The sequence below is a fragment of the Coregonus clupeaformis genome, chromosome 19, assembly GCF_020615455.1.
Source record: "Coregonus clupeaformis isolate EN_2021a chromosome 19, ASM2061545v1, whole genome shotgun sequence".
In the NCBI taxonomy this organism is placed as follows: domain Eukaryota; kingdom Metazoa; phylum Chordata; class Actinopteri; order Salmoniformes; family Salmonidae; genus Coregonus; species Coregonus clupeaformis.
The window spans coordinates 30254145-30280225 of record NC_059210.1 but is presented as its reverse complement, the minus strand read 5'-3'; the positions used below and the strand labels follow the sequence as shown (position 1 = coordinate 30280225).

The 26081-nt window shown below is 44.0% G+C and overlaps 1 protein-coding gene, 1 long non-coding RNA gene and 1 pseudogene across 4 annotated transcripts; 2 read left to right on the top strand and 1 right to left on the bottom strand.

Moving 5' to 3' along the window:
* Positions 1-1818: 1818 nt before the first annotated feature.
* Positions 1819-8782, top strand: LOC121531205. 3 transcript variants are annotated; one of them, XM_045227160.1, is made up of 20 exons: positions 1819-2049; positions 2467-2510; positions 2750-2827; positions 2973-3038; positions 3151-3237; positions 4774-4851; positions 4968-5054; positions 5137-5235; positions 5370-5474; positions 5726-5824; positions 5947-5994; positions 6117-6197; positions 6312-6548; positions 6776-6834; positions 7240-7309; positions 7397-7486; positions 7932-8030; positions 8158-8241; positions 8348-8452; positions 8531-8782. In XM_045227160.1, the coding sequence occupies exons 1-20, from the start codon at positions 1854-1856 to the stop codon at positions 8663-8665; spliced, it is 1947 nt and encodes a 648-aa protein (XP_045083095.1). In that variant the 5' UTR covers positions 1819-1853; the 3' UTR covers positions 8666-8782. The 3 variants fall into 3 exon arrangements, with proteins under 3 accessions (XP_045083095.1, XP_045083096.1, XP_045083097.1); XM_045227161.1 differs by lacking the exon at positions 2750-2827; XM_045227162.1 differs by lacking the exon at positions 7932-8030.
* LOC121532097 lies at positions 3668-4139 on the top strand. The gene is made up of 3 exons (XR_006661993.1): positions 3668-3711; positions 3832-3930; positions 4098-4139. It is a non-coding gene; the product is annotated as an uncharacterized LOC121532097 (long non-coding RNA).
* A 2320-nt stretch (positions 8783-11102) lies between the features above and the next one.
* LOC121532089 lies at positions 11103-25102 on the bottom strand (annotated as a pseudogene).
* Positions 25103-26081: the final 979 nt, after the last annotated feature.

The following is a 26081-nucleotide window of genomic DNA, read 5'->3' as shown; positions in this document are numbered from 1 at the left end:
TCTGAATATTCTCTGTTTTTTGGAGTTCCACCTGCAACTGCACACAGATGTTCATAAGAGACAAGTTTCTTCCGAATCGAGAACAAAGAAAGTATCGCCAAGGTTTGTAAAAAAATATCCTGATTATGGTAAACAGCAGCCTATGCAAGATCTCAGATGAGCTTTAGCTCTGCCACTGAGGTTCGTGTTTACATGGCTATCTAGCAGTAATGTTAGAGGCTTTGATTCAGTTAGTCTACTGGGAGGAGAAGATTTGTCTTTCCCCAGGATACCCTTGCTTGTGGAGATCATGCTAGCAACCGAATGCTTTAATAAAGGATGAAGGTATAGTAGACCCAAGTAGCCTATTGTAAACTGTAACACATCTCACAATTAGAGTAACATGCAATTTTATCATTGGGGACATCACACTTTGTGCTATAGAGTATAGACTGTTGGGTTTAACAACATTTCCAAAACTCCATACCTGATCATAGGCTTTTGTTTTGAAATGTGTATGCCAGTAATGTTAATTTTATCACCAGCACTTTTGGAACCATAGCACCACTGTAGCTATATAATCCAACCACCTTGACTGATGACTGTCAATTCCTGCTGGAAGTTTCTAACTTTCACAGACTAACCAACCTTTTCTAACTTTCACAGACTGACCAAACTTTTTTCACAAACGTTTTTAGAGTAAGATTGTTGGTCATGAAGATGTCCCTTTCCTAAAATATTGTAGCAAACAAGGGGCGGGGAAGCGAACCCAGGTTACATGCGTGAAAGGCACACACCCTACGCATCGCTCCAACAGATTTAACCCACTTGGTCAGAATTGTAATGTGGCTCACTGTATTAGCGAGGATCACTACACCGTTTCGACCACTTTGACCACCAATATGCAGCCTACAGTTTTTTAGAGAGACAATAGATTTGTGGGAGTCCTTCGTAATTAAAACTCTAACCAACCGTAACATACGCATTCGATTTCTATTGTCTGCCATTTTCTTTTAGCCTCTGATTACTTTTATCTCCTAATGACGATTTGTGTTGGTGTACTGGTTTTCCTCAACAGCCACCCTCTTTGGATGTATTATTGTTGCCGGCTGTACAGCCAGAGCTTGTGTGCTCGCCCAGGGTTTCAATTTTAGTCTATTTTAGGATTAGGGTTATGTCATGAAACGTGGGCTACTAGGCCTACATTATAAATATGACACAGTCAGCATTTCACTTTGGATATGAATAATCCAAATTATCAATCAGTTATCAAAACGCTCAGATATAACCACCAGGGCAGGAGGGCGAAGAGATGAGAAGAGTAGGCTATCTCAGCTGATTTATGCAGGAGATTTAAAATAATAATGTAAAACATATCTGTAGGCTTTTTAGTAACTATTTGAATGATGTTTTAGTCCAATGCATGTTGGTTGAACGCTTTGACACCTTGAACGTGAAAGTGAGTGGTTCAGTGAGTGTCTCCGCCTAGAACATCACAGAGCTGATGAACGCAGCAACGTTCTTTTTCAGAACCATGGCGAGCGCATTGTGACGCTGTCCCTTCTACTCCTACTCAGAGCCATTGATACAGTATTTTCTAAATGGTTATACTCCTACTGTTCTCTAAACAATTTTTTCATAGTTTACAATTGTATAAACTCCCAAATCATGCTCAAAATTCAATTTAATTGATGTCACTGTTGAGTGTTTTTTAATCAGTTTGATAAACATGTTTGTCCCATTGTGACATAGCCAACCATGACTTATGGAAGAATTTGACGTATTAATGGTCCCTATAAAACCCTGTAATTCTAAGAAAGAATTGTCAGATTGTTTTGAACTCAGTCAAAATCACTGCAGTATGTAGAGCGATAATGAGTAGGTCTATGTTCAGTCGTTTGTTGACAGCGACCCCGCTGAGATTCCTCCGCGAGAGGCCACTTCTGAGTGCAGCTGGCCTGTTGTTTGCGACCGGTTCGGCAGTCTACTTTTATAGCAAATATTACGGTATCGGTGAGGATGCACTGGCCACCGTGGAGAGCGTGGACCGTGTTGTCACGGTTGAGGAGGGTAAGTTTACATATTTGACAATGTCTAAATAGTAATAGTCCCAAATGCCACCCAATACCCTATTTCTTATTTTGACCAGGACCCATAGTTCTATGGTTAAAAGGCGCTGGTCAAAAGTAGTGCGCTAAATAGGGAATAGGGTGTCATTTAGGTAGCAATCATGGTGATGACATTTTTTACAGTGTAGCCCTAGATTAACAACAACAAACAAACTTGCTCCTTTGAAACCAAACCTTTGCTTTAGGTTTAATTGAGCATGTTGGTACATTATGCAGACACATAAATACATTTGATGTCATACAATATAAAACACAAGTAAATATATGATCAGCCTAACTACATGGACAGATGTCTGGTGTCTTGTAGCTAGTATTTCTTAAACTTAGAGAAAACAATCCTTTATTGTTTTTCATAAAGATAATGAGCCCACCCTGGACCAGGAGGACCCAGTCCTTGTTCAGGTAAGAATGCTGCAGGCCTATCAATAGCTTGGGTGCCAGTCTTTCTGCTCTCTTGCCAATTCCATCGTGGCAATATGATATTGGCATCACAATCCCATAAGGAGTGGACAGAGAGCTGAAACAGACTGGCACCCAGGCTATAACAATACTGCTTCATTAGCAGGATTGGTTCAATAACAATCTGTCATTCAAACTGTCATTTTACTGACTCATAAATTGATCCTGATTTTCTTCCTTAGTATGTGGTTGAGGAGGTTGGGCACCGGCCCTGTCTGGCTTTAATCCCTTGGTCTGGACCTCTGTGGGTTCCCAGCTCTGTAAGTCCATCCATTCTGATACTCTTTGGTCTTCTCGTTGGTCTTAAAACTGGTTTATGTACTTTAAACATAAACATGACGTTTTCTGAAGAACAATATGGAAATACATTTCTGTAAACATATTCCCTATTTTTTATAACTGCAGCCAACATATTACCTTACCCATGCTGGGAGGATGCTGGTGAGAGAGCTGGCAGTGTTAAACACGCAGGTAACCATGCAGATTATTGGACAAAGCTCATCTGATCTAATAGGCAGGATTACCTTCAGTATCCACTACGGTAGTGAAATACTTTGATGTTTGTTCCCTCATTTTCTCACAGATATTCACAGTGGAGCAGCCCATTTTCATCTGTTTCACTCCTGCTAGGAGGATGGTATGGAATGAACTGTCCTCTCAAAATGAACAGGTACCCATTCATATGCAGGTACCTCAGATGTTTCCTTAACCTTTCAACACAGACCTGTGTAGTGTCTCAGAATCTATCATGCAGTAGCCTCCTCTTGTGATCCTCCCTATAGCAGTCTGTCAGACCTATAGGCTACCTGTCTATCATTCAAACTGACTTTTAATTTGATCCTGTCTTGTTCCTTAGTATGTGGATGAGGAGGTTGGGCAGCGGACCTGTCTGGCTTTAATCCCTTGGTCTGGTCCTCTGTGGGTTCCCAGCTCTGTAAGTCCATCCATTCTGATACTCTTTGGTCTTTAGACTGGTTTATGTAACTTAAACATAAACATGATGCTTTCTGTAGAACAATATGAAAATACATTTCTGTAAACATATTCCCTATTTTTGTAATAGTCTGTAACACTGCAGCCAACTTATTACCTTACCCATGCTGGACGGATGCTGGTGAGAGAGCTGGCAGTGTTAAACACACAGGTAACCATGCAGATTATTGGACAAAGCTCATTTTATCTAATTGGCAGGATTACCTTCAGTATCTACTATGGTAGTGGGATACTTTGATGCCCTTAAAACTGTTCCCTCATTTTCTTACAGATTTGCAAGATTGAGCAGCACATTTCCATCTCTCGTGCTGGCATGATGGTATTGGATGAACTGTCCTCTCAGCTTGAAGAGGTAGCCATTCATCTGCAGGTACTTCAGACATGTTCTTAACATTTATATCTCAGACCTGTGTATTTCAACTATTATCATTGCAGTGGCCTCCTCTTGCAATCTTCCCTATGCCAATATTTTACTCCTATACAGTACCAGTCTATCATTCAAACTGACTCTTAAATTGATCCTGTCTTGTTCCTTAGTACGTGGATGAGGAGGTTCGGCAGCAGCCCTGTCTGGCTTTAATCCCTTGGTCTGGACCTCTGTGGGTTTCAAACGCTGTAAGTCCATCCATTCTGATACTTTCTGGTCTTTAGGGGGGCTTAAACATAAACATAACTTTTTGTAAAAGAAACTTCTGGAAATACATTTCTGTAAACATATTCCCTTTTTTTATAGCCTGTCAAACTGCAGCCAATTTATTATCTTACCCACGCTGGGAGGATGCTGGTGAGAGAGATGGCAATGTTAAACACACAGGTAACCATTCAGATTATTAACCATTACTCATCTGATCTAATAGGGATAATTACCTTCAGTATCCACTAGTAGAATACTTTGATATCTTTAAAGCTGTTCCCTCATTTTCTCAGATTTTCACAATGGAGCAGCCCATTATCATCAGTTTCACTCCTGCTAGGAGGATGGTATGGGAGGAACTGTCCTCTCAAAATGAACAGGTAACCATTCATAGGCAGGTACCTCAGATGTTTCCTTAACCTTTGAACACAGACATGTGTATTTCAACTGCCAATTGTCTTAGAATCTATCATGCAGTGGCCTCCTCTTGCGATCCTCCCTATTCCAGTCTGTCAGTCCTATAGGCTACCTTTCTATCATTCAAACTGACTCTTAATTTAATCCTGTCTTGTTCCTTAGTATGTGGATGAGGAGGTTGGGCACCGGTCCTGTCTGGCTTTAATCCCTTGGTCTGGACCCTTGTGTGTTCCTATCTTTGTGAGTCTATCCATTCTTATACTCTCTGGTCTTTAGAGGATATTAAAGATTAACATCAAGTCACTAGTTTTCTATAAAACCACATAATGAAAACACATATTCCCTTGTCTTCATAGCCTGTCTTCTCCAAGGCCAAACCAGTCTACTACCTCACTCGTGCTGGGAGAATGCTGGTAACAGAGCTTGCAGTGTTAAACACACAGGTAACCAAACACATTATTAACCAAAGCTCATCTGATCTTATAGGGAGAATTTACTTTACCCTGTTCCCTTTTTTTTTCACAGACTTCCAAATTGGTTATTGAGGAGCCTACCATTCACCTCACTGAAGCTGGGAGGCTAGTGCTTGACGAACTGTCAGCACCTTCAGATAGCCATTCACAGGTAGTCAATCACATTATTAGACAGTCATAGCTGATTAGTAATAGTACACATTACCATGTCCTCTATCTCCACAATTGTGTGTCTTATTAATCACAGAGCAATCTCTATAATTAGGGGATGTCTTTGTTTTTCAGCCAAATAGGGAAGACTCTGGTTTTCCCTATGAGAAGTTGCAGCTGGTTGGGAACTGGGGTTCGTTTCATTTCCATTACTGGAAGATCCATTATGGACGAGTGCAGGTACTTCAGACATATTCTTAACATTTATGAACACACCTGTGTATTTGAACTCCCAATTGTCTCTGGGTTTTCTTTTGTATGTCTGTCCCTAATTGAAACCTAGGGGAAACTTGTCGTCACGAACATCATGTGGGCTCTATATCACTGCCAGGGATTATACTCAGAACTGAAATCGCCTGCCAAATGTTATAGACATCTACAGCTAACATATAGAGAGAGGTCTGGAGACTGAAGGAGTTTTTTCTTTATAGCAAAATGAAGAGGACATGCATCACCTGTGCATTGTGAGGGGAGTGGAGAAGCAGCTGTGGTGGAGCAGAGTCATCCAGGAAAAAATCCTGGACCCATGGGTGAGAGATTCTCAACTGGTCTTTCGTCTCAAATGCACCTGATTTGTGTCAAATGACGCACATGCTATAGGTCTACTTATATTTCCTGGATGAAATGTAATGTTTCTCTGTCTCTTTTAAAGGGTCTCGTCCAGGTGGTCCTCACCAACAAGAAGCTGATTGGTATTAAGGTACAGTCAGGCAATTTTTCACAGAAAAAATGTAAAGTGGCAAATGTCCATTTACCTATTTGAATAAATACATGTTGACAGAAAATGAAATTACACGTTCTAATCTCTTGCCTCATTTTTAGTTCCTTGGTAGAAGGATCCATGGACTCATGTCCGGCCTTGTCAAGAGGAGGTCTGAGTTCACCTATTATGAGGATGCCCAGGTACACCCCGTTGTTTCTCTGTGTTATGATTTATTTCAGTGTTTGGTTGAGGGGTTTTCAATATGGTGGTTTTCAGTGTTGGGCTGACAGTGTCACATGTTGTGTGTTAAACAGCAGGTGGATATCTCCACCACAGTGGAGGGGTACCAGGAGAGGGGGGATGAGATGATGGCATATCAGTTCTCCACCTCTGACATCATCACCACCCCTCATGAGCCGTCCTCTGGCTCCTCTCACCAGTTCCCCCAGAATTCTCCGCCTCCCCCTTTCCCTTCCGATTCCCCTCCCAGTCCCCCTCCACCTTACCACTCCACCCAGGACCAGGACCAGACCCCTGACAGCACTCCTCAGGTAAAACTCTTTCTACAGTCAATAATTCTTATTTCATTTGTACTTGTGTGTACAGGTGTGTGTCATTGTTTTGGTATCGATAGGTTTGTGTTGTCTGTCAAGGGTCAAGTTGTTAGGTCAAGATGAAAGTATTGTTATGATGTCACTGAATGTTTTGTCTGCTTCAGTTGATGTTGCAGGTGAAATGCAGTTTAGTAGAGTTTAAGTTAATGTGATGTCTGTTTTAGGAGTTTGAGGAGGAGTTTGTGGAGGAGCAAAATAATGCTGCAGATGTGCCCCAGTTGCGGTGGGTTCGCTTTCATGTGTTCATCTATAGTAAAAACCTTTGCTTTGAAATAATCTGCCCAATATTGTAGTTATACAGATGTAGGATCTTAATTTGAGACAGTTTGCTACAGCAGGAAAATAATCCTGCAGCAACAGGATACATTTTTCGTTAGGGCAAATCGAGTCTAAAATTTCAAAGTGGAAATTACAAACTTGAAAATTCCAAATACGCTACAAGTTTGCATTTCCTGCCGTGCAGGAAAATTCTCAGCAACAAAAGAGTGATCAAATTAAGATCCTACATTGGTATGGTCCAATCCTGCAGTTATAATATAGGCTAACATAAAATTATTTCTTAATTTCATGGCACTGATGTTTTAGCTTCTTAGGTTGAACATTTGTTATTGAACATTTCTATTTACAGGCGTTACTTTGAAAACCAAGGGACAACCAACTTCTCTCTGAGGCTGGCCGCTATCAGACGTGCTATGGAGGTGAGAAAATGTGAATTTAGCACCTTTTGTATTTCACTTCATGAACATTTCTGGACTATTTGTAAATGTACTGTCTTGTTCTCACAGGCTCTGACATCCTCAGACAGTACCTCCCTCAATTACCTCACCCACGCTGGGAGGATGGTGTTGAGTGGACTATCCGAGCTCAACCAGCAGGTAACCAATTACATAATTGTGCAACGTTCATCAGACCAGATATATAGTTCCCACTGGGCACAGATGTCATTTCAACGTCTCGTTTTGATTTACATTTGGTTGAGTTGTCAACTAATGTGAATTCAATGTGAAATCCCCCCAAAAATTAACGTAATTGGATTTAGGTTAAAAGACGAAATTCCCTTACGTTGATGACTTCTTTCAAATCCAATCAGTCTCCCACTTTGATTCAACATCATCACATTGACATTTTTTATTGATACAACATTGATTCAACCAGTTCTTGCACAGTGGGTTACCTTTAGGCAACAGTGATTCATAGGGTTTAGTTGAAAAGTTTCAACGTCATACTAGCCAAACAATCGGAGGCCCTTTGAATTACAGACCTGAATCTTTGAGTTTATGATCTAAGTTTTAAGGAATTTTATGATTGTTTTGTTTTGAGGATGTGAGGCAGTTTCAGCAGGCCTACGACCTACTGGTGAACTTCATTAATGAGCCAGCAAACAGGGAGCGACTAGAGCAGGAGATGGCTCTCGTAGGAGTAGGTCTACATGCAAGCTTGAGCGTTAGCTGCAGGCACCGTCTTCTCATCTAACATCTACTCAATGAGACTTTCTAAAGTGCTTGTCAATGAAGATTATGTAATTATCCTATTTGTTTGACTTCAGATCGACCGCATCAACTTCGCAGATGTTTTTTATGAATTCGTTCTACTAAGCCTTCTAGAAGGAAAGACATCTCTTCCTATATCTGTAAGTGGCCCTAAGAATGGAACATCCTGTTGTTTATCTATGCTATACACACTGTTGTCATATCAGATCTGTAGACACTCACTCATGTCCCCTGTTCCTTCTCCAGGAGCCTGGTAGCTTCCTTTATCTGCTCCTGCAAGTCATAATGAGGATTGACCCTCCTGGAGGAGCCTGGACAGAGGCTGCTGAGAACTTCTACCTCCTCGTTAAGGTACATTTGTCTCTCTCTCTCTCTCTCTCTCTCTCTCTCTCTCTCAATAATAGTTGATGATGTGTCTGTTGTCAACAGGGCCAGATGAAGGCATGGCTACAATCCATCTTCAACCTCAATGAGTCAATCTATGAAAGCCCAGAGAGGCTCTCGGGGGAGGTGATGCGGAATCTAGAAATACAGGTTGAGTTCCTGCTGTCCAGCCTGGATTAAGGTTCCCAAACTGAGCTGAGGGCCCCATCACAAAATAAAGTCTTTTGCATTTACAGTTTTTCTCAATTGCTAAAACACTAAACCCTATTGTCTGAACCAAATGCTCAGTTGCCTGAACCCACTGATTGAATCAATCACTCTTTTGGCAAAACCATAAGCACTTTTCACCTGTTTAGACATAACTTGGCAACACATTTTCATTGTGATGCACCCGTGCTGCATAATGGTGAGCACAGGTGACAAAAGTCAAACACAATTAGAGCACAGGTGTCACCACTTGAACACAACAACTCAAAATTGATCACACTTGTGGCTAATGATGTGAGGGAACATATACAGTAAGCCAGTTCAGAGAGCACTGGTTTGTGAGGCCCTACAATGGATAGAAATCTGAGAGGAAGAGTTCGTGTGAGAGGAGGTCGAGGTGGTCGAGGTGGTCAGCGAAGACAAAGAACAGTAATATCTGATGAAATCAGAGCTACTGTGATTGATCATGTTCTTGTCCATGGTATGAGCATGAGGGAGGCTGGACAAAGGGTACAACCAAACATCAGTAGATTCACTGTGTCCACCATAATCCGAAGATTTAGAGAAGAGAACAGGTAATTACCTTTTTTTGACATTATAGGACAGTATGTAAATGTTGACAGCAATTACTGTATGACATACTATATACTGTACCACAGTATACTGTAAGTAAATATATGTTTCAGTACATCACTGTACCAATGTACTGTAGTATTGTAATGGAGGGTTGGTCTAACTGTTTGTAGGCCTAGTATTCCGTGTATATTTTTTGTAACTCCATGTTCTCTTTTTGTAGAATTGAAAGACTGCCACATGGGGGTGGGAGGACAGGTATGTTCTCCCCACACCAAGAGACCCTAATTGTTGATATGGTCCGTGAGAACAATGCCATTAAACTGAGCGAAATTCAGCAGAAGATCATTGAGGACCATTTAAATTTTGAGGGTATCAACAGTGTCAGCCTCTCTACTGTTGATCGTGTCCTCAAGCGCAACAGACTGCGCATGAAACAGCTATACAGAGTGCCCTTTGATCGCAACTCAGACAGAGTCAAAGAGCAAAGATTCCAGTATGTACAGGTTGGCATATATCCAGACACATTCAATGTTGATTACTCTAAGTAGTGATTTACTGTAGTGGCCTAAATCACTTTTTCCGTATCACTTACAAAACTATATCTATTTCTACAGAGGGTTTTTCAACTGGATGCAATGGAAAGACCCCATCAATACATCTACATGGATGAAGCTGGGTTTAATCTCACCAAAAGGAGAAGGAGAGGCCGTAATGTGATTGGCCATCGGGCCATTGTTGGTGTTCCTGGGCAGCGTGGTGGCAATGTCACATTATGTGCTGCCATCAGCAATCATGGGGTAGTCCACCATCATGCCAACCTGGGGCCCTACAACACTCACCAGCTCCTCATTTTCCTCAATCACATGCGAGATGCTTTGTTAGGGCAGCAGGATGAGCATCCCATCTATGTTGTTGTTTGGGACAATGTGAGTTTTCACAGAGCCCTCCAGGTTAGAGAGTGGTACAATATGAACCAAGGTTTTATCAATCTTTGCCTTCCACCGTACTCCCCTTTCCTAAACCCCATTGAGGAATTCTTCTCCTCATGGCGGTGGAAGGTATATGAACGCCAACCTTACACCAGGGTAAATCTCCTGCAAGCCATGGGACTTGCCTGTGGTGACATAGGTGTGGAGGCATGCCAAGCCTGGATACGGCATGCCAGGGGTTTTTTCCCCCGTTGCCTGGCCAGACAAAATGTGGCCTGTGATGTGGATGAAGTCCTGTGGCCTGACCCAGTACGGAGACATGATGCTGTGGCTGAGTAATGCACTTATTCAGTAAGGACAAGAGTCCCTAGAGAATTGAACTGTGACGATAGAGAACAGTCTCTTTTCTATTCATTGCATTTCTATCTATAACACTAAGTGCGTTACAGATGTGCTCTACTGAATGAGCCCCAGTTGTCCAAAACCCAGATTGAAATGAAACTGCACCTGCTATTAAGGATGGGAACAAAAACACATACAACCAGCAGCTTTGCTGCATGCTTGGACCCCTAATAAGAGATTAGTGGGTCCTAGTTCAATTTTCCAGTTCAAGTTTAAACATCATTCAAAACACATAAAAACCTTGGATGAAGGAGTTGTTTTCCAGACAGATAACACTCATACACCAATGGTTGTTATAGTCCTTTTTCCCCTCTCTTCGGGTTGGCTCACTCTTGATAACCACAGAACTTTCAGAGAACAAAGAAAATGTCCATTAGAAAACCTCAGCAATTGATATGTCTTGTGCTTTCTTTGTCGTTACATAGTGGTTTCTCAACTTCTCAAAGTCAATTTTGCTCTAAGAACAAAAATAAGTACATATATTCTATATGTACTGCTTTGTGATGCTCTTGCACAATTGATCTACAGTTATTCATTTTTCATCCATTCTGAGAAAAGTCTTCTTGGCTCCTCTGAATATAGACCACTACCACATTGCCCCTCCCCCTTTTCAATGAAGTACCTTCTCCGATATTGATACTTATCCTTTTTGTGTGTGATTTGAACTGTGCGTTATGCCTCGTTTTAGAACAGTCAATGCGGTAAATGTCATATGGATAGGAGGACAAGAGGGAGAGGAGGTGCGGACTCCCCCTCCACAAGGCCAAAACAAGGAGGGGGTAAACAGTGGTCTGTCTAAGACAAAGAACATACCGAGTTTGCAAACAGGTCCTGTAGCACTAGTCTATACACAAGTCCATTTTCCTAAATGTGCTGCTATGGCAAGCACACATGCGTGAGTCCATATGCACATGTTCACCACCATCTTTATATGTATGTTTGCTTGCTCTCCCATGTGGTTGTCCCATGTAGTAGAGTTTGGTGTCGAACTGTTCACATGATGCCGTTGGTGAAGTACTGGAAGCCGTCGTAAAGCTTGGTGGTGATGGAGCGCATGGAGCCATCCACCATCTGCTCCACCAGCACCTGTAGCTGCTCCTCCGTCAGGCTCATGTGGAAACGTTCCTTCAGGTAGCGGATGGTGCTGGAGCCATGGAAGCAGGGTAGGTGAGAGCCTGGTGGGGGAGGAGAGAGGGGAGACCCAGGGAGAGGGAGTCAGAGGAGTTGCAATCCCAAGACCACAGAGAAACCGGGCAGATAGATAATGTTTATGGAAAAACACCACAACACACTGGTCATGCTAATATACCGTTTTAGCTAACAGTACCTTGCTGCATGATCTCCACTATTTGGACCACCTTCTCCATGTGTTTGCGAGCAGCTATCAGGCCCTGGAGCATCAGCATCTTGTAGTAGTTGAACATGTCTCCATCCAGGCCTCCCATCACCTGAGAGAACCACAGACAACAGAGGTTAGTCTTTACACATAAAAAACCAACAGGTTATGCAGGCTACTGCAGCTAACCAGCAAACTCGCTAATAGCATCTTTGAACACTAACAAATGTATGCATTTATGCAGTGAACATTTTGTGAGGTTTCTAGCTAGATTGTATGATCAATTCCACAGTGTTCTCCAGTTTACACTTATATGACAATGCAAATTCGCATGCAGTATAATTCATTTGACTCACATCCACAAATTCGCTGGTGAGCTTAAAAGCGGAGGTCTCAAAGCCCAGGTTCCTGGGCGAGCTGGACAGGATGAAGCCAAAGTCAATGTGGATTATGTGGCCCTCCGAGTCCAGGAGGATGTTTCCATTGTGTCTGGAGAAAGACAGAAAGGAGATGAGGGATAGGGGAACTGAGTAAAGGGTATAGGAATAGAGGAGAGGGTGGGATGTGGTAGTTGATATCAGACCACAAAAACTGTGTTTACACAGGCAGCCCAATTCTGACCTTCTGCCCAATTATTGGCAAAAGATCAGAATTGTGCAGCCTGTGTAAATGTAGCCAAACAGGCTCAAAGACAAAGGAAGCTAAGAGGGGAAATGGAACATGTGAGTAATGTAACGAGTGAAACTGAAGAGGGGTGAAAAGGGAGGGCTGCCCACCTGTCTTTAACCTGCAGCAGGTAGCAGATGAGACTGTAGCCGGCGCAGCTCTCCACAAAGTTGCACTGGGCGGTGAGGAAGGCCTCGGTGGTGTAGCTGCCGTGCTCCTGCAGGAAGTAGTCCAGCAGAGACAGCTGGCTCTGCTTCCTCACCTGGAGCACAGAAACAGCATTTTGTATGAAATAGCAACAGACACAGTATTCCATTAGAAAAAGCTACCGACACGGCATTCCATTAGAATTAGCAACTGACACGAAATTCATCTAACTTAGATTATCAAAATCTTTCATCCCAAGAGGTACTGGATTACATAGCTAAACAACTCGGCTTGAAGTTATTGTTAGGCAACTTTGTCATGAGATTTCAAGTGCACAATTGGGTCCATCTCATTTTCTCTGCTCACCTGGTGCAGAGAGACAGCGTTCAGCACGGGCTCGATCATCCCGCTGTCCGATGACATCACCAGGATCTTATAGGGCTTGATCCACAGGGGGACGTGTTCCTGCTCCCAGATGGACTGGAGAGGAAAGGGGAGTAGTGGAGCGAATTAGTGATTGAACGAATGCTAATAAGAATAAATAATTCAGAGCATTTCTGTGGAATGGGACTCTACTGTGGAGAGTCAAGTACCTGTAGCTGGCTGAGCACCTGGAAGGCCAGTAGCTCTTGCCTCAGGTCGTCCCCACACTTCACGATGACCGACAGCAGCCGCCAGTTTGGCAGGTGACCGTAAGGGGAGCCCTCCCTTATCCGCCTGAGGGATGGAGAGAGCGGAAAGAAATTGTGAGACACAGCAAATGACTTTACAATGCCACAATGTGTTGTCTTCGCTGCACTAAGTGGGACAGACATGTATCCTCGGGTGGGGGATTGTGTATGCCCATCCATTTTGTCTCTTCTAGTAATTACACTGCTCAAAAAAATAAAAGGGAACACTTAAACAACACAATGTAACTCCAAGTCAATCACACTTCTGTGAAATCAAACTGTCCACTTAGGAAGCAACACTGATTGACAATATATTTCACATGCTGTTGTGCAAATGGAATAGACAACAGGTGGAAATTATAGGCAATTAGCAAGACACCCCCAATAAAGGAGTGGTTCTGCAGGTGGTGACCACAGACCACTTCTCAGTTCCTATGCTTCCTGGCTGATGTTTTGGTAGTGGTAGCATGAGACGGAGTCTACAACCCACACAAGTGGCTCAGGTAGTGCAGCTCATCCAGGATGGCACATCAATGCGAGCTGTGGCAAGAAGGTTTGCTGTGTCTGTCAGCGTAGTGTCCAGAGCATGGAGGCGCTACCAGGAGACAGGCCAGTACATCAGGAGACGTGGAGGAGGCTGTAGGAGGGCAACAACCCAGCAGCAGGACCGCTACCTTTGCCTTTGTGCAAGGAGGAGCAGGAGGAGCACTGCCAGAGCCCTGCAAAATGACCTCCAGCAGGCCACAAATGTGCATGTGTCTGCTCAAACGGTCAGAAACAGACTCCATGAGGGTGGTATGAGGGCCCGACGTCCACAGGTGGGGGTTGTGCTTACAGCCCAACACCGTGCAGGACGTTTGGCATTTGCCAGAGAACACCAAGATTGGCAAATTCGCCACTGGCGCCCTGTGCTCTTCACAGATGAAAGCAGGTTCACACTGAGCACGTGACAGAGTCTGGAGACGCCGTGGAGAACGTTCTGCTGTCTGCAACATCCTCCAGCATGACCGGTTTGGCGGTGGGTCAGTCATGGTGTGGGGTGGCATTTCTTTGGGGGGCCGCACAGCCCTCCATGTGCTCGCCAGAGGTAGCCTGACTGCCATTAGGTACCGAGATGAGATCCTCAGACCCCTTGTGAGACCAAATGCTGGCCCTGGGTTCCTCCTAATGCAAGACAATGCTAGACCTCATGTGGCTGGAGTGTGTCAGCAGTTCCTGCAAGAGGAAGGCATTGATGCTATGGACTGGCCCGCCCGTTCCCCAGACCTGAATCCAATTGAGCACATCTGGGACATCATGTCTCGCTCCATCCACCAACACCAAGTTGCACCACAGACTGTCCAGGAGTTGGCGGATGCTTTAGTCCAGGTCTGGGAGGAGATCCCTCAGGAGACCATCCGCCACCTCATCAGGAGCATGCCCAGGCGTTGTAGGGAGGGCATACAGGCACGTGGAGGCCACACACACACACACTACTGAGCCTCATTTTGACTTGTTTTAAGGACATTACATCAAAGATGGATCAGCCTGTAGTGTGGTTTTCCACTTTAATTTTGAGGGTGACTCCAAATCCAGACATCCATGGGTTGATACATTTGATTTCCATTGATCATTTTTGTGTGATTTTGTTGTCAGCACATTCAACTATGTAAAGAAAAAAGTATTTAATAAGATTATTTCATTCATTCAGATCTAGGATGTGTTATTAAATTTTTTTTGAGCAGTGTATATTTCTATGTACCAATCACCCACCTGACTTTCTCCTGCCAGGGCTCCTTGAGCGCCACAGCGGACGGGTCCTCCGGATCTTTCCGGAACGTTGTGGGGGTGTGGGCCAGGTTCTCTGATAGACGTCGCCTAAGACAAAAGAAACATGCGGTTGTAAAACAGCTATCCAGACCAAAACTCTATAACAAGAAAGTCTTAAAGACAAACTACAAGCTAGCAGGGCAATTCTGTCAGGCAGTGACCCTGTACCTGATGTCGCCAGCGGCGATGAAGACAGGCTCCTTGCTCTCCGTGCTGGTGATGCTGTCCACAGAGAACTGGGAGATGTTGTCACTGCTACTGGTGTGGCCTTCTGGGAGCTGGAACCATAGAAGGACCCCAGAGTTAAAAGTACATTCAAATCTGATTCACCTCCTCCTTCCCCAACAACCTAGTCATCAAAATGTGACTTAAAGTCAGACGGTGCCACCATGTGGTTGCCATGGGTACCTACCTCCACTTCCAACTTGCCGATGTCATCCACGGCCCAGGCCTCGTCGTCGTTGTCGTAGTTGGGCACGGTGGAGAAACTGCCGGCGCGCTGCTCGGCTGTGATGCCAACGCACTCCGGGAGGAGGTTGTCCACAGAGCGGGCGCTGCGAATGCATGTCTCCGGGATGCGCAGGGGAATGCCGGACGTCTCGAACCTCTCGCACTCCAGCACCTCACGTAGATGATGTACGGGGCCTGAGAGGAAGGGGAGAATGAAGAGGTCACTGGAGTTCTAGACCTATTTTTGTAAGGTACATTTATGCAGGAAGTCCCATTGACAAAGAGCATTGGGGCCCACTCCATCTAAACTCCAGGCTCCTCAGGAAATAAATAAACTAACAAATGAGTTAACTAATTAATCGTGTCAAACTACTAGGCATTCTGGTCACCTTGTTTTTGGAGCCTGTTGTGTGTGTGTACCTCCTTATACATGTGTATTACAACAAGTTGCCTCACCTTATCTTTGGAGTTGAGCACCACGGCCTGTGTGTGGGGAATGCGCACCACGTGGTGGTCGAAGGCTGCATTTACATTACATTATTTAGCAGACGCTCTTATCCAGAGCGACTTACAGGAGCAATTAGGGTTAAATGCCTTGCTCAAGGGCACATCGACAGATTTTCTCACCTAGTCGGCTCGGGGATTAGAACCAGCGACCTTTCGGTTACTGGCACAACGCTCTTAACCACTAAGCTACCTGCCGCCCTGCACTAAGCTACCTGCAGTGGGCAGCCAGACGCGGGCTGGCAGCTTGTGGTTGAGCTGTGACAGCTCTGAGATGAGCTGCCAGGTCTTCTGCTCCTTGGTGGGCAGCGTGGCCAGCCGCTTTCCGATGCCCATCAGAGACTTGATGAACTCCCTCTGCAGTGTCAGGCGCAACGGCTACAGAGAGGAGGAGCGAGGTTAGGAGGAGGAGAGCTGGTTAGAATCTAGATCAAGACAGATGTCTTTTTGTGTTCTGAAGACATTTACAACAAGCTACAGCAAATAACAAGTGGCACATCTTTTTTTTAGGGTCCTTCCTTGAATGACTGCACACACAAAAAAAAAAAAAAAAAAAAAGAGGCTGAGAAAGGAGGGAGGAAGATGGGTATGATGGGAATTGAAAGAAGGATGTTTTAGGAGCAGAATCTGAAGAGAAAACCAAGGGGAGGTATACGACTAAGAATGCATGGGCACAGGGAGAAAGAAGCAAATAAATTAAATTCTGTCAACCCATTGCAGTACCACATACCAGCACCAGAGATCAGTACCACAATGGTTAAAATGAGAGACTTGAGCGAAACCCAGATACCAAACAAGCTCTTGGGCCTTGGAGATGTTTAGTCAACTTATGGTGTCCAATATCTTCATATTTAAAGTATGAGCAATATTCAATACCATTATAGTAGGTCAAAGTACAAATCTAGGAAGTCCTTTGTTCTACAGTCCACCATTAAGGCTACTTTGAAATTAGATAACATCTCAATCATAAGGTTACTATATAAAAAAAGTACTTACATTTTGTTTTGTTATGGAAACAAGTTCCAATTAAGTAGGCTAACATATGGGACAGTTAACATTTTTGTTAAAATACTTAACACAAGAAAAAAAAGGTTAATTTGTTAGTTCTTAGTTAAAGGTAGACTCAGTGAAATGTATGTTGCCACGAGCAGCACCGCAGATATTGAGATGAGCGAGATAAAATACTTTGCTCACACAGTCGCACTGTTACAGCATGGTAGCCAAGGGACCAAAACAGCGGAGAAGTTGAGCCTCGCACTTCAACGCTCTTAGTTGTTGTGGAAATTGACCCACTATGCTGTTTACTTTCTGCATCTACGTCATCCCACTGAGTCTACCTTTAATACCAGGTAGGCCAATTTTTGCCACATGAACTACTGCCAGTGGCGTATTTGTTGCTTAGGACTACCATGTAAAATGTGTAAAGGTGTGTAATTATGACTGCCTTTGACTGACTCTCCTTCAGTAAAGGTTACTCCAGGTGTCTTTACATTTAACTGAGTCTCCCCATTCCAAAACTCCCAGAAGCATTTTTCAAAAAACATGAAGCAAGTTATCCGATTACAGAGAGAAAAACAACCCAAGGGGTTGAGACCATTGCACTACATGCCAATGTCCATACTTTTATACCACAAAGAAATCATGCCCAATGCATACATGTGCTAGTTGGTGTGGACATTGAAACAGAGCCTAGAGGTGGCGTTGACACACAGATTAGGGCTAGGGCTGTTGCGGTGAACTTATTACCGCCAGTCACGAGTCGTGACCGCAGTTAAATTCCCGTTGGTAAAGGTACTCCCAATCCAAAACTGCGCAAATGAACGGTGCTGATGGATAGCCTACCAAACTTGCTAATGGCCTGGAACTCAGTGCTCTATTGTCCCTCTAATCACATCATGATTTAATTTGAATAATCTGAATGATGAGGACAAATAATTATGGAAGTTACAGTTCCTGTTCCGAAATGGACACGGGAAAGCCCCGGACCCAATATGCATACATTTTTAAAACCTCTCCCGAAAGGACAACTGGTCTGATCCGAGTGAGGGAAGCAGCAGAAAAGCCAATTGTTTTGCTACTTTATTCAACTGGACCCATGGGAGGGGAGAGAGCAAGAGCGAGGCTGTTAGGGAGTGGAGGCCGTTCGGTGTGTGTGTGAATGTATGAGTAAGCACCATGAGCCTGAGAGAGAGACCGCAACCACTCTTAACTGGCACAATTACCGTATATATTTTTTTATTTTACCTTTATTTAACTAGGCAAGTCAGTTAAGAACATATTCTTATTTACAATGACGGCCTACACCAGCCAAACCCAGACGACGCTGGACCAATTCTGCGCCGCCCTATGGGACTCCCAATCACGGCAAGTTGTGATACAGCCTGGAATCGAACCAGGGGGTCTGTAGTGACGCCTCAAGCACTGAGATGCAGTGCCTTAGACCACTGCGCCACTCGGTTATGGATGAAGCCGGCACGAAAATAAAATAACGTCTTTTTTTTTGTGGAACAAACATGATGAAACTTTGCTCCTTGCTGAAACAAGCAAGGTGTTGTAGCAAACGAGTCTTCTGCTCTATTGCACTCCATTGTAAAGTGCAAGGGTGACAATATACACTACATTACCAAAAGTATGTAGACACCTGCTTGTCTTAGACCACTGCGCCACTCGGTTATGGATGAAGCCGGCACGAAAATAAAATAACGTCTTTTTTTTTGTGGAACAACATGATGAAACTTTGCTCCTTGCTGAAACAAGCAAGGTGTTGTAGCAAACGAGTCTTCTGCTCTATTGCACTCCATTGTAAAGTGCAAGGGTGACAATATACACTACATTACCAAAAGTATGTAGACACCTGCTTGTCAAATATCTCATTACAAAATCGTGGGCATGTTGGAAGATGTTGGAACATTGCTGCGGGTACTTGCTTCTACTCAACCACAAGAGCATTCGTGAGGTCAGGCACTGATGTTGGGCGATTAGGCCTGGCTCGCAGTCAGCGTTCCAATTCATCCCAAAGGTGTTCGATGGGGTTGAGGACAGGGCTCTGTGCAGGCCAGTCAAGTTCTTCCACACCGATCTCAACAAACCATTTCTGAACGGACCTCGCTTTGTGCACAGGGGCATTGTCATGCTGAAACAGGAAAGGGCCTTCCCCAAACTGTTGCCACAAAGTTGGAAGCACAGAATCGTCTAGAATGTCATTGTGTGCTGTAGCGTTAAGATTTCCCTTCACTGGAACTAAAGGGCTTAGCCCGAACCATGAAAAACAGCCCCAGACCATTATTTTACAGTCCTCCACCAAACTTTACAGTTGGCACTATGCATTTGGGCAGGTAGCGTTCTCCTGGCATCCGCCAAACCTAGATTAGTCCGTCGGACTGCCAAATGGTGAAGCATGATTCATCACTCCAGAGAACGCGTTTCCACTGCTCCAGAGTCCAATGGCGGTGAGCTTTACACCACTCCAGCCGACACTTGGCATTGCGTATGGTGATCTTAGGCTTGTGTGCAGCTGCTCGGCCATGGGAACCCACTTCACGTTGCTTCCAGAGGCAGTTTGGAACCCGAAGACAGACTATTTTTATGCGCCATGCGCTTCAGCACTCGTCGGTCTCGTTCAGTGAGCTTGTGTGGCCTACCATTTTACGGCTGAGCCGTTGTTGCTCCTAGACGTTTCCACTTCACAATAACAGTACTTACAGTTTACCGGGGAAGCTCTAGCAGGGCAGGAATTTGACAAACTGACTTGTTGGAAAGGTGGCATCCTATGACGGTGCCACGTTGAAAGTCACTGAGCTCTTCAGTAAGGTCATTCTACTGCCATGGTTTGTCTATGGAGATCACATGGCTGTGCTCGATTTTATACACCTGTCAGCAACAGGTGTGGCTGAAATAGCCAAATCCACTAATTTGAAGGGGTGTCCACATACTTTTGTATATATAGTGTATTTGACCGCAACTGGATCCAAATAACTGAAAATGTAATTCTCATGCTGATTAGATTTTCAAATATGTAATGCATTTCAGGAGTCTAGCCTAAAATGAGCAATTAGCTGTAGGATACTTTCCGGAATGTACCTGTATAGACAGTAACTGCTCACCCAATAGACATGTAACCAAAGTACACGTTGCTGATGACAACTGCCTTGGGGATAGAGTCGACAGGGAGACCGAGCCTGAGGCTTGGGTTACCTGCAGAACACAACAAGGTGTGGCAGAAATGCATTTTCTCTGTGTGCATGTACGTCAGCAGTAGAGCAGACGTCCTTTGCACTTGTTGTCCAGGTGATTGTTGAACACAGGGCGACGTGTTAGAATACCATTTTGTAAGGGCGGAGCTAAAATCGGGTGACAACGCATCGCTCCTCTGTACTAGCCTATCTGATAAGGAAGTCAGTCTAAAGACCTACAACTGATTTTACAGCAGTCAAATCAATGTTGAGGCATTTGCCTGCCACCGAACGTCTTTATGTTCAAGTGAATAATGCTGGGCCCGACATTGATGCTTGACCGAACGGATAAGTAAAAAATCATAATAAATCACGCTAAAAATCAAAAATTAACAATTATGCTACCCCAATCAGAATTTGATCAAAGTGTCCTCTGTTATTGTAGGCCTACAGGCACGAGTGGTCTTTCAATCATGCAGTCGCAAGATGTGTTTTTGAGATCAAAGCGAGACTAGCTCCACGTGAACATGTTGATATTGATTGCTAGTTAGTGAGCTATTTACCCAGTTATAGCCAATTTTTGGTCAGCAATGAAAATCTTGGAAAAGTCATGGTGTGTCCATCACCTGCATGTGTTCACGTGGGCAGTTGCCAGAGGAGAGAGGGGGTGAGAGACATTGCGCAGCAGGTAAAATAATGATTTCGCCTATAGACTAACTAGATAGCCATTTCAAAACATAGTGAGTGGCTGGTTCTCGCTAGTTAACTATTAGCATGTATTAATGTCATTGTCATGTCAGATGTCCTATATCCAGATAAACTTTCCACCGGCACTCACGTATAACCGCAAATGGCCGACATGCAGTTGATACAGGTGTGTTGATGAAACCAATATTGCATACTCCGGTTGTAAAACAGTCTCTCAAACGCTCAGAATTTGCTAGGATTCTCCTCTATTCAATACTGGCCATGTAATTCTGACATATATATATATATACACACACATATATATACACACACACACACACTACTGTTCAAAAGTTTGGGGTCACTTAGAAATGTCCTTGTTTTCAAAAGAAAAGCAATTTTTCGTCCATTAAAATAACATCAAATTGATCAGAAATACAGTGTAATACGCGCTTTCTATTCTGGTTAGAGCGCTGTTCTGTGAAGGGAGTAGTACACAGCGTTGTACAAGATCTTCAGTTTCTTGGCATTTCTCGCATGGAATAGCCTTCATTTTTCAGAACAAGAATAGACTGACGAGTTTCAGAAGAAAGTTGTTTGTTTCTGGCCATTTTGAGCCTGTAATCGAACCCACAATTTCTGATGCACCAGATACTCAACTAGTCAAGAGAAGGCCAGTTTTATTGCTCCTTTAAAATCAGCACAACAGTTTTCAGCTGTGCTAACATAATTGCAAAATGGTTTTCTAATGATCAATTAGCCTTTTAAAATGATAAACTTGGATTAGCAAACACAACGTGCCATTGGAACACAGGACAGATGGTTGCTGATAATTGGCCTCTGTACGCCTATGTAGACATTCCATAAAAAATCTGCCGTTTCCAGCTACAACATTAACAATGTCTACACTGTATTTCTGATCAATTTGATGTTATTTTAAAAATGGACAAAGAAAATGCTTTTCTTTCAAAAACAAGGACATTTCTAAGTGACCCCAAACTTTTGAACGGTAGTGTATATAGAAACAGAAATAATGTGTGTAAAGCGACAGCTGCATCTGTAGTGAAACTCCCCATGTATGTTTACATTGAATCCCACTCTGGGGGGGAAATGGTGCCATCTGAATCCACCACAGTGCCCCAGCCCGGCGGCTATGTTGCCAAGACGACGCGAGGTGGGCAGGAAGAGGGAAGTATTGTGGCGGAGAGGGCATACCTGGGCACTGACAGCTGAGCCCAGACTGTAAACAAAAAGGGCTGTAATGCAACACCCACCCAATCTGCACTGCGGGGGTGGTCCCACTCACATTACAGCGCGGCTCAAAATTGTGGACATATTTCACAGCATTCTTCTTCCTCTTCACTGTGATTGGTGCCTCTTGGTTTTTCCTCACTGTTGCAATCCAGCCAGAGGCCAAGTAAAAATATCAAATCAAAATTAGTCAGGTCAGTCCTTAGGCCAATAACCAGGACTAACAAGATGGCGTGTGAAGCCTTATCAATAAGGACTATCAGTACAGTATTTATTATCAAAGCAAAATGGACTGCTTGGCATCCAACTAGTGATCACTGTGTACTAATACCACAGAGTTTCTAAACCCAGAGGCGCAACACGCGAGACTTCCCATAATGCTTGCGAAGCAGACTCAGCAGACCAGACCAGGGTTTGGTAAGTTAATGGGAGAAGTGAAAAATGTATTCTTAGTTGTTAAGTTTCTCGAAATCTAAATGCAACACATAGATTCAAGCTAGGCTTAAGTAGCGGAAACTGTCATTACTACAACCTCATGAAAGTGACAGGTTTTTATTTTCAACAAAAACAACTTTATATCAAAGTTTTTGTCAAATAAAAACCTGTCACTTTCATGAGGTTGTAGTAATGACAGTTTCCGCTACTTAAGCCTAGCTTGAATCTATGTGCCTTTGATTTGACGGCCTGCACGACCGTTAAACCCGACGATGTGTTTCTGCACATGAGCTTAGCTAGCTAACGTTGCCAAAACATCACCTACAAGCGTGATCGGGGATTTCTATTGGAGAAGCAGTTTCTGCCCATCTTTGCTAATACATCCTAAAGAGCAAAGTCAATAAAGCGAAGTGCCCTTGAACTCCTTTGGGCTGTTGGTTGCATTCTGTGGATTGTTAATGTGCTCCACCTGCCCTACAGGATTCTTCACAGCACAGACACAGATTAAACAGGGATCACTGGCCACAACAACATCAGCAGGGAGGTTTGATGCAGGCATCCGTGGGGAAGGGAGGGGAGGAAAACAGAGTGAGGGAGAGAGAAAGAGAAGGAGAGGAGATTAGCTGAGAGAGGGATGGGTAGAGGATTTTAAAAAAGGATGACAAAAACAGGCACAAAAAACAGAATAGAGAGAGGTGAGAGAGACTAGAGGTGAGAGGAAACATTGGTAGTAGGGAGAAAATGCATAACACAGCAAGATGCCTGGGAGAGTCCAAGAAAGCTTTGAACGAGGGGAGAGGGACCGTCTTTCTGCTATAGTTCAGGACCTTGTCCCATCTAAAACTACCCAATTTGATTTCTCATAAAATAACTGATCCCCTGATGAGAGAGAGAGAGGACTGACAGAAGGTTGCAAGCCAGACAATCAGTGAGACCGAGAGAAAGGCCAGACAAGAGGAAGCAGAAAACTTCCACCAGAACCATATCGCTCGTCAACACTGACACAAATCCTGCCCCAACACAAACATGCTCACAATAGCATCTGCTAAACAATCTAATGTCTGCAATGATAGAAAGTGACCCATTTTTTCACCAAGCTCTCCATTCGAGAGGGACCCACCCTCAACCTCACTCTGACACCAGCTGCAGAGCAATCTGGCTGAGAAGTCCAGCCAAAAAGGAGAGGGAGGACACTGCACGCCCAAAACAATAGGGAGGGAACTCTGGAGATGTGGGACAGATGCTACCTAACCCCACCCCCTTCTTTATTAGTTAGACTGAGGGTAGTCTGGCTAGACCATAGAAAGAGCTGGAATAACGCTCTTCAATGTCCAAAACTCGTACTCCTGGGCTCCCAAAGAATGTTCAATTTTGACAGAACAGTTTTTGCACAAGTAATATTATTGTGAGACATGGAAGATGAGCCTGCAAGTCGCAAGCAAACGCTGCACCTGCGAATAATAAAAAGTATTGCTGACTCAGCACACTCCAGCATGGCTGATCCAAGTTTCCCTTGCTGAATCCCACAGTGTTCTGTAGGACAACCATTTACTACTGACACACAGATGGAGAAAAAACTTGGTATTCAGGTTACTCAGGGTTTCCTGTGCTTTATCATCCATAGGGACTATAAAAGAGAACATGTATGCAACAGGCCTACTATTAAAGATTAAAAACGTACAAAGACATTCTATACTCTACAACTCTGATCCCACTCTCCCTTCCCTCTTTTTGTATGACAAAATATGTTAAAAAAAGGTACTCACCTCATCGTAGCCGCTTTCCACCTTGGGGTTGCTGGCTGTTCTCCTGAGGCTACTCCCCAGGCTTGTGCAATGCGTGGCGTCCGACTTGGATCGCTGATGTGTCCGCTTGGAAGGCGAGAGGTAGGCATCGGCAGGGATGATTTGGCTGTCGGGGGCCGGGGGCGGCTCCACGGTGTGCCGCTGGTGGTGTCGAATGTGGGCAACGTCCCGCAGCCCAGGGCTGGCGTCCGCAGCACCGGCGGGACCCACACCTTTAGAAGCTGAGTGGGGCTTTAGTTCGTCTGAGAGGATTAGCTTGCGCAGCTTGGTGCCGCGCGAGTGGCGCTGGGTAGAGATGTGCATGTCGGAGGAGTAGGCGCCGAGCAGCCATGCCGTCTGCAGGGAGAAGGCAATGCTCTGGCGGCAGCGGTGCACCACGTAGGGCCGGATGGCGTCGCCCATATCCTCGTCCATATAGGAGATGCAAAAAAGTTTGGTTAAAATTAGAGCTAAAGTTAAAGATGACTATATGGGAGTAAGAGAAGAAGAGTCCCATTTAAAGGTCCAATGCAGCTGTTTTATCTCAATTTAAAATAGTTTCTGGGTAACAATTAAGTACCTTACTGTGATTTATTTTAAATTAAAATGGTCAAAAAAAACTAATAGCTTCTTAGCAAAGAGACATTTCTCAAGCAAGAATTTTGATAGGACTGTCTGGGAGTGGTGTGAGTGGGGAGGGGAAAAACTAGCTGTTATTGACAGCGGTTTGGAGGTGTGATGTCACCAGGCAGGCCAACATTTCGTCTCACCACCATAGAATGACATTTCAGGCGTCTTTTAAAATGGCTCTTACACTAAAAACGGCATTGTAATCGTTCAGAATTTCACTGTTATTCCAACCTCAGTGTGGAATATATATAAAACACAGGAAAATTTTCCCGTAAGCAAACCTGGGACTTGAACCAACTATGAGAAGTCGGCATTTGATTTACAGTACTTACGAACAAAGGTCAGTTCAGGCGGTTACTGCAGTTTTGCGAAGGTCGGATATACAGGCCCTTTTGAAGTAGCTCCAGGGGGAGGGAATTTCAGCAACACACTACAGTACTAGACCACACCTTGAAGTCTTAATCGTCGCCACTTCTTGCTTTGTATTTAATTTGTCATGTCAGTAAAGGAAAATCTAAACAAACTCATGGTGTCCAATGACTAATTTGTCTGGTGAATGTCATTCATTATTTCACAATTGACTCATTCAACCAATATGTAATGATACTGTACACAGCTGGTTTTATATCTGTTGTTTTTACCTGCCAAGCTCCATTTTCTAATTCTTGTGGAAACGTTTTTGAATGTTCTTAAAGGGTTACAGTGGAACCGGACACTAAAATGGAAGTTACTCACGCATACAAACACACATATTTATTTTCCACTTGTTGCAGGACCATTGCAGTTTTTCCAAAACCAATCATAGGTTTTTTCTTCCCTTGCAGCCTCTTCTCTTCTGGCTGCCTTTGTGTTCTTTGGTTTCCACCTTTCTCATATCTTCCTTTGTCTTGAGGTCCTCCTGTTTCTTCTAGTCAGCTTTAATCCGTTTCTGTGTAAGTTT

What these genes read in the sequence shown, in the direction of transcription:
- LOC121531205 (XM_045227160.1), top strand. Translation starts at nt 1,854, where the DNA reads ATGAGTAGGTCTATGTTCAGTCGTTTGTTGACAGCGACCCCGCTGAGA. An exon ending in AGAAGCTGATTGGTATTAAG is followed by an intron (nt 5,995 to 6,116) that starts GTACAGTCAGGC and finishes CCTCATTTTTAG; the next exon opens with TTCCTTGGTAGAAGGATCCA. An exon ending in AGGAGATGGCTCTCGTAGGA is followed by an intron (nt 8,031 to 8,157) that starts GTAGGTCTACAT and finishes GTTTGACTTCAG; the next exon opens with ATCGACCGCATCAACTTCGC.